Source organism: Gadus chalcogrammus, chromosome 23 (genome assembly GCF_026213295.1).
Source record: "Gadus chalcogrammus isolate NIFS_2021 chromosome 23, NIFS_Gcha_1.0, whole genome shotgun sequence".
NCBI lineage: Eukaryota > Metazoa > Chordata > Actinopteri > Gadiformes > Gadidae > Gadus > Gadus chalcogrammus.
In genome coordinates this window covers 11,422,679-11,437,132 of record NC_079434.1, presented here as the reverse complement: position 1 = coordinate 11,437,132, position 14,454 = coordinate 11,422,679, and the positions used below count along the sequence as shown (strand labels likewise).

At 44.9% G+C, this 14,454-nt stretch overlaps 1 protein-coding gene across 1 annotated transcript; it reads left to right on the top strand.

Annotated features, from left to right (window-relative positions):
• Nucleotides 1-4,139: 4,139 nt before the first annotated feature.
• On the top strand, nucleotides 4,140-14,208 carry klf6a (Kruppel like factor 6a). Its single transcript, XM_056584219.1, has 4 exons — nucleotides 4,140-4,537; nucleotides 6,481-7,075; nucleotides 8,102-8,225; nucleotides 8,659-14,208. The coding sequence occupies exons 1-4, from the start codon at nucleotides 4,436-4,438 to the stop codon at nucleotides 8,708-8,710; spliced, it is 873 nt and encodes a 290-aa protein (XP_056440194.1). The 5' UTR covers nucleotides 4,140-4,435; the 3' UTR covers nucleotides 8,711-14,208.
• Nucleotides 14,209-14,454: the final 246 nt, after the last annotated feature.

Sequence of the window (14,454 nt, the reverse complement as noted above, 5' to 3'; positions counted from 1 at the left end):
CTGGTCCGGTCTGGAGATCAAACAGTCTAAATGTGCAGTTCTATACCAGAGAAGGAGTGGCGGGAATCGCTGGTACAAATCTAAAACGGATAGGGATCCAGAGTTTTCCATCAACTCGGAACCAATCCGTGTGTACGACCTGCACGAGACGTACACCTACCTCGGGCACAAATTCAATGTAGCAGGCGAGTGGAAGAAGCAGGTTGAATATATGGTCACGGAATTCACCACCAGGCTGGATTTGATTGATGTTTCACCACTTCCTCTGCTCATGAAGTTGGAGGCCATCAGACAGGTGGCCCTGTCGAGAATTCAACATCTTTTCTCCAACGTACACCTCGCGTGCAAACACTGCGGGAACTAAACAACCAAGTAGTTTCTGTAGTGAGGAAGTGGTTTGGACCTGAACACCCATACAACCAGGGACATTATTTTCCAGCCCAAACAGGAGGGAGGTCTAGGCGTTCCAAACGTGGAGTGGATCTATAATGCCACCAGGCTGTCCCACCTGACCAATATGCTGAACAGTGATGATCGGACTGTCAGGGAACTTGCACGTTCTTCATTGTTTCTGGACATGAAGCGACGTAAAGTTCCCCTGGCAGGAGAGGGTGAGCCGAGCTTCTTAGGCTTTAGAAGGAAGCCCAACAACAAGATGGACTCACATTCTGCTGGGTTTGGGGTCTCGTCGGACTGGCCCGACCTCAATGACCTTTGCGTGCGAGCTGGAGTCTCCCTGGACTGGGTGAAGTCTGACTCAGACACTGTAATGGTGTCTGAGGATGTAATAACTGACTGTACAATCTCAGTAAGGGTAACTGTCAATGATACTGAACATCATGTATCACCAGCTCACACACGCAGGTACCTGCTAGGGTTAGAACAGCAGAGGCAGCAACAACACTGGACTGGTCTAAAGCTACAGGGAAAGCTAGCATGTATTCCCACTGCAGATCACACAGTTTCTCACACAATATTCAAGAACTATGCAGTTGATGAGGATATTCTTACATTTGCAGTTAAAGCCAGATTACAAGTTCTTCCAACCAGACTCAATCTCTCTCTTTGGTACCCTAACAGATTTCCTCCTCATTGTCTGCACCACGACAACTCAACCATAGAATCACTGTCACATATTCTGAATGGCTGCCATGTATACAAGGGCATGTATATTTCCAGACATGATAGAATTGTTGATTTACTGGTTAAGAACATGCTTTTATATACCCCACCTTCCTCCGTTAAAGTATATACCCATTCAAGGGTTTCATCTGACATGTTCACTCTGTGCAATAACGAAGTTGACTATTTTTCAAATGTGACAGCCAATACACCAGATGTTATTGTTGTTGATGAGGTAAGCAGAGAAGTCACCATCTTAGAAGTAAGCTGTACGTTTGACTATAGTCTGGAGGAGGCATTCCTTGCCAAGGTTACAAAATACCAACTTCTCAGAAATGAGATTGCACAACTGGGGTACACCTGCAAACTACTTGTGTTTATATTTGGAAGCCTTGGCCATGTCCACAGACTCGTCATAAGGGGTTTGCAGATGGCTGGAATTCCGAAGCCAAAAGCTAAAGCACTTGCAAAATTCTGCTCCATATCTGTATTAATAGGCAGCCGCCACATATGGAGGAGACGCTGCTTCCTGTATCCATAGACTGAGATCAGACATGTCAAAGAGATTCTGGGCTTGATGAGTGCATCTACCAGTGTTTGTGTTCAAGATTTGTTATTGTAAAATGTGAACATAAATAAATGACTAAAATGTGTGTGTGTGTGTGTGTGTGTGTGTGTGTGTGTGTGTGTGTGTGTGTGCGCGGGGGGGGGGGGGGGGGGTAACAAAGACCAACAGATGTGCGTGCTGGACTGGCCCAAGACCTGCAGCGTATGTAATCCGAAACCAGGCCAATGATTATCTCCCCTCCCTGCGAGCTCTGACTCAATTCTGATTTATGATTTGAATGAATATTGATTTTCAGGGAGGACTTCTCCCCTCCAACCCCCTCCCGCCTCTCTCCCTGCCTCTCTCTCCTTTGCCCCCCCCCCCCCCCCACACACACACACACACACTCACGCACACAGTCATTTCTCAATTTAAACAAAAGAGCGAATGATGTATGTGAATTGATTTCCAATCAATTATTTTTATCAAGCTTGGTGGGGGGGTATTTTTCCACTCCCCCAGTATGCATGGACCCTATGCATCTCTGTCGATCCTGCTTTACCTCAATGCTAAGCAGCCAGTCTGAGCTTTGCTTCAACTGAGTCTGTGATCAGTGAGTGCAGGGCCTAGACATCTGATGCCATTGTTTAGCTCTCTGCATTCAAAATCATGCCCATTGAAATTAAATCAAATAAATAAGCATGTCCACCATCAATTCATTCCCACCCCCAGCATTGACGTACATTTTCAGTTCCTCAAAAATATTACTTCCGTAAACAAATACTGGCCTAGTGCATAAATACAATGGAGGATCTGCCGCGTACAGTAAAGAGAATGGAAGGGAGAGAGGGGGAAAAAAGCATCTTTTGAGCCTCTCACTGATTGGGTTGACAGTGATGCATTAAAACGGGTCATCCAGTAATTGCTCTTTGCTGTGGTTACCACTGGCGATGGCGATGGCATAACGATGATGAAGCCCAGGACCTGACTTTGTGAGATAAAGGCTGCCACCCGGGACCCTTTTGCATCCTCTAAACGCTTCATCGAAGAGGACTTCTAAAGGAAGTGATTACCGCGCGCCGTGGCTACACACGCTAATGCTCTGTGGTGACTCAACACTATGGCCACGTTAGCTTCATCCGACGGAAGTGCCTCAACCCAGGGTCAAGAAAAGAATAAAGAAAAGAAAAATAATAAAACAACGTGTTAAAAAAACGGTGTCTTAAATGTGTGTCATTCCTTCTTTGTTCAACTGAGATTGTTATGCTTCAAAATGGTCCATAAGCTAAACAAAAAGCACAGTTTTATGTGTTTCATTTAATTGATAGGGACTCGTTTAGACTCTTCAAAGCAGACTGTCCAGCGAAGCAGGGGGAGAGGTGGGGGGGAGTAATGAATGGGCCCATTAGTCACACAAAGGCAAACGGGAATTCCTTTAAAGGCTGGCTGGGCCTGGCCTCCGGGGTTGAGAAGACAGCACATCACCATATGACTAAATCAGATGTTGCAAGTGACAAATATGTCCTCACAACCAAGAGCACAACGAGGGAGGTATGTGCGGGTGAGGGTGTGTGTGTGTGGGGGGGGGGGGGGGGGAGATAAAAAGTTTGGCAACAGGAAGTACCAGCTCTAAACAGTGCTGAGTCCTGTTCTCATATGACCAAAGTCCTAGCTGGTAATTTAGGTCGTGGTCAGTCACTAGGTCATTAGCACTTACAATAAATGAAATATTGTCAAGTCGTGTTTGCGACAGCGTCCTTTGTTCAACACAGTCATTGTAGACCTAGTGGGCTGTAATGTTGACAGAGTAGGAAATGATATGGGTGAATTAGATGATGTCATGTCACTGCCAGGCATGTGATACGATAGTTGTATTATTATAACAATTATTGTTTGATACCACAACATACCATCTTGCCAAAATCCGGTTTCAGTTTGTCATTCCCTTAATATCTCATTTCTATCTTGGGATCTAAGCGATGGCAGTTCCTGGTATAAAAGTTATTTATAGTTCATTTAAAAAAAATATATGTTGACCCATTTCGAAATGGCTAACAAACAGTCCTACTTTAAATGTAAATATTTCATGGATAAAAATGTAACCCTTTCGCAAATCCAAGTTACAGCTCAGAAGTGCTCTCTATAGTGATTCAAGTTTCATGGAAGTGAACGTTCTGTGTTGCAAGAGAAAAGCAGAAACTGTTGCGGCTCACATGCGCACACTGTGGCGGACCATGTAGCCAACACACTGGTTCAGGCAACACAGAAGCCCAGGCTGAGAAGAGTGGCTCATATATATACATTGCTAAAAATAGCCACCCAATGAATGTGAAGTAACTGTGACTTAAATTCACCAATTAAAAAAGAGAAAGAACAAAATTATGTCAGGGGACGACATGATTGGTTGACTGTGATATCATCTGCGCTCCAGCAAGCTGGTCGAAGATCATTGGTTGGTATTCTGCAAGCGTAATCCTGCCGTGAGGGGGTGGGCTGACTGTGAGGTTTGAATAGGGAAGTTTGCAGAGCGCAGTGCTACCATCCAGTTCAGTGTTTGCAAATACAGATAGTTACACGCAAGCGAGGACCGGTCATCTGTTAAAACAGCACTTGTTTGCATCGCAACTGCATGCAAGTACATCAACAGGGATACTCGGTTGACATCATTGCCAACAAATATTTTTTTTTCTAAATCTTTGGGGGTTTTTGTAAAACGAAAAAAATTAAAGTGCGGCCAAATAGGCTTTCACCACTCGAGACTTGGAAATGGATGTTCTACCTATGTGCAGCATCTTTCAAGAACTTCAAATAGTTCACGACACGGGCTATTTTTCCGCTTTACCATCGCTGGAGGAGTATTGGCAGCAGGTGACTATATCTTCTACATTAAATGTCAAGATTATTGAACGCATCAAATGTATGTGGTAGCTGTAACGCAGCGCGGTAGTAGGCTACTACTCGTCCGTGCCTCTGACATCCAGAGCGGTTGTAGCGAGCGGTGTTATTCTGCGTGCTTACTGGGGGGGAATATATTTGGAAGATTACTAAAACGTTGGATTATCGGAATGCTCCATGCGTATTATTCATTTGGTTTAATTGCATTTAATGTAACTTTTGCAAGCCTGGCGGTATGGCATGTAGGAGCACTGGGATTTGTGTGCATGTGTGTGTGTGATTGTGAGCGTGTGCGTGTGCGTGTCTCTCACTGACAGTTCCAGTGCAGGCTCTATCGAAAGATGAATGGCTTCTCCCGAGTAACTCAAGCAACGAGCATGGTGGTGGTTTTAGTAGTCTGCTGTATTTTCAACATGACTTGTTTTTACAAGGGGGTTGTTTTTCGGCGTCTCGAATCTCAATCCCTCGGCAGCACCGTCGTCGTTTTACTTTAAACACGAGCGATCCTGTTCTCTCAGCGTAGACGCTGTTTTCTGTTGAACGGGAAGCAGCGGAATTCGCGACTGTATACCGATGTCTCACGTACACTGTATTTTTTGAGATGGGCTAATCAAATTAATTAGTTAATTGGATGTCATTTATTTGCCTCCGAACCGAGCAGTTCACATGTACATGCTTTACGACCGGTTGCATTATTCATTAAGCGGTGGGCAGTTTCTACATTATAGTCAAACCATTTCCTCGACCATTTTTGACGTTGGCTGGATGCCAGCGTATCATTTTTTATATATTTTTTTATCTGCGTCAATATCTTTTAAGGAACGTGTCTAGTGGCTTACTTCTAGAACTGCCACATGCGTTGTTTTGTTGTATATTAATAATTACTCAGGTCTAGAGGACTTGTTTAAATTCGACCACGAATGTGTAATCACTGAAACCGAAACATTTTCCACCATTTCATTTCAACACTGAGGTTTAGAAACTACTCAATATCCAACTGTGAAATGTTTAGAAATGGCCAATTCCTGCGTGCAAGAGTAGGCTACTAGTGCTGCTGGAAGACCTGGTGTGAGATTGCGGAAGAGTGTGCCTCCTATTGCACATTTTCCATCTACGCTGTCAAAGCTGCTCTCTATGCGACACGCGTATTTCATAACAGATGGCCTCACTTATGATGAATACTGACTTACCTTTTTTAATGTTAATTGTACTGGTCGTTTTAATGCGACACTACTTCGTGCCTGCATGTGGAAGGATGCAATTGCGTGTCAGGCATTTGCAAGAGGATAAAGCGACTGAATAGCTCTCGGTTGGAGGGAAGTTGAGTAGCTTCCTTAAAAGGACTCTAAATTTGTTGAGTGAGTCATTCGCCCGCCGAAATGAAAATGCACGTGAACTATGCCCTGCACTTAAGTGGCAGAAGTTTATGGGCTCCAGCTTATGAGCAGAACACTCGCGTCTCCCTGCGCAGAATCAACTTGGCTCTGCCATTGTTTTGAAACATTCATCTCCTTGTGGCAGTGTGTTGGACCGTATCAATGCTTTCCTTTTTGGCTCAATGCCTTCCTGAGCATAAAGGTTCATCTGGGTTCATAATGTAATATGTGAACCCATGGTTATTTGCACTATGTTGATGGCATCTCAGGGTGACAGTCTAGCGCAAGAATGAAAGGCATGCATTTTTTTTTCTATTCTATTACCACTGAGGTTCCCTGTTGATAACTGCAGCGTCATTAAAACCATAGTCCACTACGAAGGACGCGTGACATGTGACGCATGCGTAAACATTCCTTCCTAAAGACGTTCCACCTCATCCATGGTTTCAGCGGGCTATCGAGGCCCTCTCTTCTGACATTAGGCCGATACGATTGGTCCATGGATCCATGTTCTGACTTGTTGTTGTGTTCCTCACCCAGACATGCTTGGAGCTGGAGCGGTACCTACAGAACGAGCCCTACGTCTCGTCGTCCGAGCTCAAGTTCGACGGCCAAGAGGACCTCTGGAGCAAGCTGATCCTGGCCTGCGAGGATAAGGCCAAGGCCGGGGCGGAACCAAAGACCCCACTGGTGCACGACGAGGACCACCAGGACAGCCAGATCTTGGACAGCAACAGCGTGAACTCTGACGCCAGCAGCGAGGCGTCCGACAGTTCGGAGGAGCTCTCCCCCACGCACAGCTTTACCTCCAACCCCCTGGGCTCGGTGTTGGTCGGAGCCGGACCTTTCAGCCCCTCCGTCATCAGCACGCCCCCGTCCTCCCCCGAACCCCCCCACACGGAGCCCGGCGCGGCGTCGCAGGGCTGGGGCAGCAGCAGCAGCACGCACGCCGACTTGCACTTGCCCGTCAAAATCAGGACCTCGGGGGTCGGAAAGAGTTCGGACAAATCGGGACTGGTCTGCGGGGAGGGTTCCCCTGACGGCCGGCGGCGGGTGCACAGGTGTCACTTCAACGGCTGTCGCAAGGTTTACACGAAGAGCTCCCACCTCAAAGCACATCAGCGCACCCACACAGGTACGTGTGTGTGTGTGTGTGTGTGTGTGTGTGTGTGTGTGTGTGTGTGTGTGTGTGTGTGTGTGTGTGTGTGTGTGTGTGTGTGTGTGTGTGTGTGTGTGTGTGTGTGTGTGTGTGTGTGTGTGTGTGTGTGTGTGTGTGTGTCTTTTTTACTACCAAACACTGCAGAAAAGTAGTGATGGTCGATCAGCTCTGATGTCCATTTAGCAAATCCAACCGCAGTTGCCATACTGTTAGAAATACACTAAGAACACCTCTTTTAATTTATTTATTCTTTGACCAATGGCTGCAGCAGAAGCCATTGTGTAATGTAATTAAAGGTCCACATCGCATGCCCTGAGCCAAAGGGCCATGCGTATTAGATGTGCATGGCTGGATACCTAAACTGTGACCTAATCTATTTGGAATGTGACTGACTGGCTGGCTGGGTGAGTGAGTTGGTGGGAGGGAGTGGGGGGGAGAGGGGGGAGGGGTTTCACATGGATGAACAAAGGGAACTTGGTCCTTCAAAACCGATTGGGTTTCACCATGGGAAAGGTTGAGTGGGCGTTCAGCCAGGGGCACTGAGTTGGAAGGATGTGAATGGTTACTTCACCGTTTCTTGTGTATGATTAGGGCTGTGAAATGGTAGGTGTGGCTTCTGCCAAAAGCGTTCGTGTTGACCCACAAATAGTTATCTTTTGAGTCCTATCCCCCTCTAGTCACGTCCGGTTTAGGAGTTTAGGATTCCATGGATGCTTGCCATTGCACAGGCGGTGCGAGTGATCAGACAGGTTCAGCGGTATCTAGGCTTCGAGTGATTCTATCGCCAACAATGTGATGCGGTGTCTCGGCAGGCTTCATTGATTTGAATGCATTTGAATGACAAAAGTGCTGAGCAAAGTCGGAGCCAGCCATTAAAAAGCTCTAGCAGTAGCTCCCCAGAGGCCAGGGGGGAAAAATGAATTTTGTTTCTAAATGGCGTCTTTCCTGCAGTCAATTCTCTTGTGTATTAATGCTCTCTCTCCATCATTGTTGATCCTCCAGGGGAGAAACCATACAGGTGTTCATGGGAGGGCTGCGAGTGGCGTTTTGCACGAAGCGACGAGTTGACCAGACACTTCAGGAAGCACACTGGGGCAAAGCCATTTAAATGCAGTCACTGTGACAGGTAAGCCACGTGCCCTTTTTAATCTCTGCTGCAATCTTAAGCCTCCTATACAAAAATAAATATATACTAATGCAGGCTGAGTATCTGTGCACACCATGAGTCCAAATGTCATGATGGGAATTTGCTCCATCATTTTTAAGTAGTGACGCAGGTTTCAGAGATCAGTGCGTTGATGCAATGCACTCTGATGGTCACGATAGAGGGGGGGAAATGGCAGCTTCTCGTTGCTATGGCCTTGCTATCGCCGATCTCTAGTTCCATTAGTTCAGCGTGTCCGATCACGTAGTTAGTCTGCCCTTCGTTTTGTTGGCTACATGTTTGCCCTTGCCTGTGACAGTGTTTGTATGGCTCAACATTCACACACGGTCTCTTTTTCCTTTTTGTATTTATGCTAATGTTTGTTTTTCTCGTTTCTCGCCTTCCTCCCGTTCAGATGTTTCTCAAGGTCCGATCATCTGGCCCTTCACATGAAGAGACACATCTAGAGGGGAGCAGGACAAAACTCAAAACTCAAAACCAACCAACCAACCAATGCAGCAAAAGCGGGGGAGATAATAAATAGAAAAACGATGGGGGGAAAAACTAAACAAGCAAACAAACAAACCAACACAACGAAAAAGAAGAGAAATGTCATCTCCCGAGCCGACTCTTGGTTGAACTGACTCCAGAGCAGAGCGGTGGCGGGAGGGGGGAGGGGGGGGGGGTGTTCCAGCCAAAGCATGCCATTTTGCACCATACTGAAAACCCAGTGCCTCCGGGACGCCTCTTTGGAGAGCAGCCGCTCCGAAGGTTGTCCGTCGCCACGAGAGGACAAAATCATGAATGGAAGAATCTATTGAGGGAAAGGCTTGCGAAACAACGAGAAAATTCTGGAGCGAAAGAGAGAGAGAGACAAAAATTCGGTAGAACAAAGACACACACAAACATACATACACAAACGCAACACAACAAGAATGAATGATCCGTATGTATGGTGCATGATGTTTTTGAGAACATCTTCCCGGACAGCAGATACACTGGTACTTTACGAAAAATGAAAAACACACAAAAAAAAAAAACTGTCTGAGGTAAGCATGTGTGCACTGTGAATGTTTGGGACTGGCAGACTGGCCCCTGCCACAGGAGAGACCAGAGAAGGGGCTTTGGATGACTGGACAGAAGGGGGGGGTGGATGACGGGGGTCGGTACCTATATTGCTGTGGGTTGGATGTGGGAGGCTTCTATTGGAACAGGGTATTTTGGTGCTCCAAAAGAACTGTTCAGAAGTCCTGGCCACGTGAGAATGGGGAGCAAGGGTACCCGCGTGTGGGTCACCAGGACTGGGGTTTGGGGGTCCATCGCCAGAGCCTTTTTTTTTTAGAGCCTCGGATCCTGACTACTAAGGGGTCGGGGGTGGGGGAGGGGAATGACTCATCCCCTCAGATTGGGGGGCTCCCCCCACTTCCCAGTCTTTGTATGAGAGAAGCTTCTTTGGTGTATTTTGGTGCAGCTACTTAATGTGCAATGTGTTCTGTAGCCTGGTTTATTTTATTATGATTTTTTTTATACAAGCTACAAAGCTCATTTGTAGTCCCAATTGTATAAGCTGTGTGCTTAGAGGTATAACACAATTATACTATAACTTCAGTATCATAGACAGATGTTGCATGGTTCTAGGGTTCTTCTTCACTTTCCTGTTTCCACTGTAATCAGGACTGCAAATAGTTTCAATAAAAGTGCAGCTAAATTGCTAATGGTTAAATGTTACAATGTTGTACATAAGCCTTGATAACTTTTATTTTGACATCACCCCCCCCCCCCCCCCCCCCCCCCCGATTCATCTGCATCATATTTTTGTATCTTTTGGCTGGCTTTTCCCCACTGCTTAGCTTACTGATAATGTGTATCAGTCATCGAGCTCTTACTTTCACCCATTCTTATGCCTTGAGGACTAATTTGACGTTTGTACTTCCTTTCCGTTTTCTATCTTAATAATGCACTGTTGACCTTAATGGTGCCTTATGCAAGTGACTTAGCCCTCTAGTGGTCGTTTCCTCCCCTGGAGCTTGGAAAAAAAGTCACATGTTTTGAATGGGTGAATTTAAAAAGAAAAAAACCACACAACAAAAAAAATAAACTCAATCAAGGTTCAATTGCTTGTGAGCTAGCTCCTCCAGTTTCCACGTCTGCTGTCCCTCCCCCTTTTGGATTTGATGCTTTCAGAGTGTAGATGCTCAGTAAGAGCCCCTCGTTGGTTGGATACGTCTTTAAGGAAAACAATAGTTGATTTAATCGATGTGTATATCTTTTTAATAATGTATAATTTCCCCATTTGAGGAGTTAAAAACATTGTAAATATGCCAAATTCTGTATGTTGAGAGCACTTAAATCAATTTATTAAAGACATTAACTACTGTGTAGTATGTATTGTAGTCCATCGCACACAGCTTAACAAAAAAAGGTACAAAATTAGCAGCATTTTGAGAACATGGTTGAATGGGCAATACAAACTACTTCAGTGCTCCTGTTTAATGGCAAAGCATGGCATAGACTGGGAATACAATCTCCAATACATCCAATCCCCCCCCCCCTCCCTCACCCATACGCATAAGAAATTTCTTCATCCCTGCAAGCAGGACTGAAGGAAAAAGCTAAAGATTTATTGTAATTAACAGGCTGCAGTTGGACAGGCCTTGCCTTGTACTGGCTCTCTGTAATGAATTGCTAAAGGCTTTGTTGGCATGGAATCCGTCACAGACTGCTGACTGTGTAGGTTGGTTATTGACCTGTCTGGGGAGCGTTGTTTTAGCCGAACTGCAACAGTATTATAAAGCGGGCAACGGTGGGGGGGGTGGGACGGATAAAGATCATCCATTTGATTTGACCTGTTGTTGGTATATGTAGAAAATTGGCAGAGTCCCCATCTCCGGTCGGTATTTGTCTTTCAGTGACGCTATGTCGCCTCATACAAAATACTTTTGGGGGGTCGATTAGTGGAAACAAATGGTGAACATAGCAGGCTAGAGACCAAAATAATTTTGCAGGATATAACTGTTCATGCTCAACGTGAAATTCCAGGAGAGCCAAACCGCTAGCCACTGTGATAGAAGACGCTCTGTTTTGTCAGAGTTTGATGTTGCAGCAAGCTGCAGCATGGCATGCGGCGGCATATGGATTTCAGATCAATCGGTGGAAAGACACAGGATGTGTACAAACTTGAAACTGCTTGCTGGGATGGAATTAGATTGTTGGCACGGCCTTTATGGACAGGAACGTGGGACATCCATTGTTTGAAATGGCAGGCAGTGCTGTTCAAGTGGTAATTGAGCCTTGATTTAGTCCCAATGTTTGTTTGCATTTTAAAGCCCTTTCCATCACTGCTATCTTCTCGCTCTTTCTCCCTCACATCCACAACCCTGACACGTATCCTTCATTCAACCACAGCTCTTTGTTCTAAACAGTCTTTGTATAAAAAAAATCAACTTTTGTAAAATTGTTATGTTTATGCTTTATGAAATTTTTATTTGAAATTGTTTTGCAAAATTGTTATATTTCTGTATGAATGTATTTTTTATTGGAATAATAAGAAATTCTTATCTGATTTTGGCTTGCTTCCTCTGTCTTCTTATGATTTATCTTTTCTATTGTGTTACAACTCCATAACTCGTCAAATCGTTCCTTTAGAAAGCTGTTTGGGATTGAAGGTCTATGAGTGTCTAACTTAAAAGTGTATAGTAGCACAAATACAAAAGTCAAGGGCATGGAAATGAATGAAACATTTCCCCTTTGTCACTTTATAAATTAAACATGATGTTTTAATTTCCAAGCTAGCACCCACACAAGGACATTATACATTCCTAGCCTGTGACCTCAAATGTGTGTAACACATTTAATAGCACTGTGCTCACCTTCTGGCCCTTATCTTTAAACATAGCCATCGATATATTGTCCCATACAGACTACACTGGTTTAAAAATAACTGCAAAAAAAGGCAATGGTGTCCCAACACAGACACCATCCCAACTATTGTTAGCACTAACTGTGATGATGTGCCCAGGTCGGTCTCTTGGCCAAACAGCCCCAAGAAAGGTTCATATTGCTCTGGTGTCTTGCAGTGGTTTCGACGGTACTCGCTACCAGCTGCTTGTTCCTTAAAGCTAGCTAGCTCTCATCAAAGCAGTATAAATAATTGATCTCCATCTCTTGCAGCCCATGGCATTTAATTAGGGGGACGGTTTTATACATTTGTTAGATAATTACACTACTTGACACAGATAATGACATGATACAGCAATGGATAAACCAAAAGGGCCTAGCTTATGGATACAAACTAACGAGGAACAAATAAGTAGGATGTTGGCTACAGATGTCAACAACTGTATGTGGGTCTCTGCTTCTGGGGGAACTCGGAATGGGCAGTCTACTTCTTAGCAGGAACCACATTTGAGTAAACGATTTCCTTGTATTTAAATCATGCTTGATCATCACTTATTAATTAGGCTTGCTCTGGGGAACCCCCTGGCTCAAAAAAGGTTAATTCCGCCCCGAATAGTATATCCATTTGATCGTTGACTCCCTTGACGCTTTCGGAAAGCCTGTTAGCATTTATGCTGCATAATACATCCGCCCCATCATCCACACGCTCCATGTCTGGAACTCGCAAACAAAGTCGTTAAAAGGCTTTAAGATAACGAACAGCGCTTATACATTGTGCTTCCATCTCCAGCATCGTCTTAAGCCACCTTGTTCAAAAGGTATCTTTATATCAATGTTCCAACAGACATTTAAAATTCCGTGCTTTCACAAGGTCACATTTCCTCGAGGAACCGGTCATTTTCTATGAGAGGTGGGATTGAACCGACAACCCCTGCCTGATAACACGTCGCACTGTACCGAGATGTCGTGTAGGCTGCCTTGATCCTCTTAAAGTTGATACGGTGCGTCTAGAACCGCCGTAGTCTGGTTTGGTCCATGACTCAGGTCTGCCACACGGAGAGGGGACGATGAAAATCCTCTGGTTTGGAGCGGACCATGAAGCTGTATCGTGTTTCCCCACCAACGGATGCCATGGGATTACACCGTCTCTTGATGTGACATCGACCACACAGTCTCTCATGTCGGTCTTTTTAACCGGCCCCGAAACACTCACAAATAAGTGAGTAGCAGGGTCCTCAAGCAAGCCATTGTTGTTATATCTGCCATTTACTCGAAGATATTTCCATCCGTCACACCACTGTAGCTTTGCAGTGAGCTGATGTCTGTAGTAAACAGTTCAGCCAGCCATTTGGTCCTACATAACAATGTCAATCAGAGACTAAAACTCGCAAATAGGACCAAACATATGTGACATCTTTTGGCAGAACGAGGCTCTGGGAGTGATTTTGAAAATGAAGAGGAAGGCTACTTTGCTGAAATATATTTAGCAAAGCTGCCGTGAAGCAAGCGGGAACGAGGTTACGAAGCCAGGGGAGTGTTACTAACGAGGCTCGCGCAGGTATGTTATTGAACAACTGGTCCAGGTATGTGAAGGTATTCCTGTTAAAAATGCAATTTGTATGATTATTTGTTTAAAACGGAAAGCAAAAGTATCAATTATTAACAGAATATAAAGAAATAACATTTTTGATGTTGCGTCAAAGATGTCTATTTTGTTGCCTAGATGTTTAATTTAGTAAGCGGCTAGCCCAGCTAGCAGGCTTTTTGAAATATTGCTTGATGAAGATCATCACTTCAATGTATTAATTGTCAGCTGATTTATGTAAGGTTGGTTTTAGCAGTGAGGCAGCTAAATAATAGCGTTTAGTCATCCTTGTCCTACCTTTGTGTCATCTCCTCTTTGATTGGAAGTCTAGCTCTTTTTAAGTGGTGTAAAAAAACCTAACCTGGGAAATTAAAGATAGACCCCCATGAACGGTAAAATGACTTATAAGTACCTGATGTGAATTGGGAATTGGACTGTGATGGAGGCACACAGCGAGTTAAATGAGGGGAAATAATAAGGAACGAGAAGGTTATCAGGCTCTAAGCCTGGTTCATTCAGCCAGCCAGACTGCAAGTCATCACATATGCGGACTTCACTCTGAAAGCACCCGCGTCAGGGCTTTCTCTCTCTCTCTCTCTCTCGCTCTCTCTCTCTCTCGCTCTCTCTCTCGCTCTCTCTCTCTCTCTCGCTCTCTCTCTCGCTCTCTCTCTCTCTTTGTCCCTCCCTCTCCCTCAGTGGTGTGTTAATGGCGTTTATTAGAACTTGTGC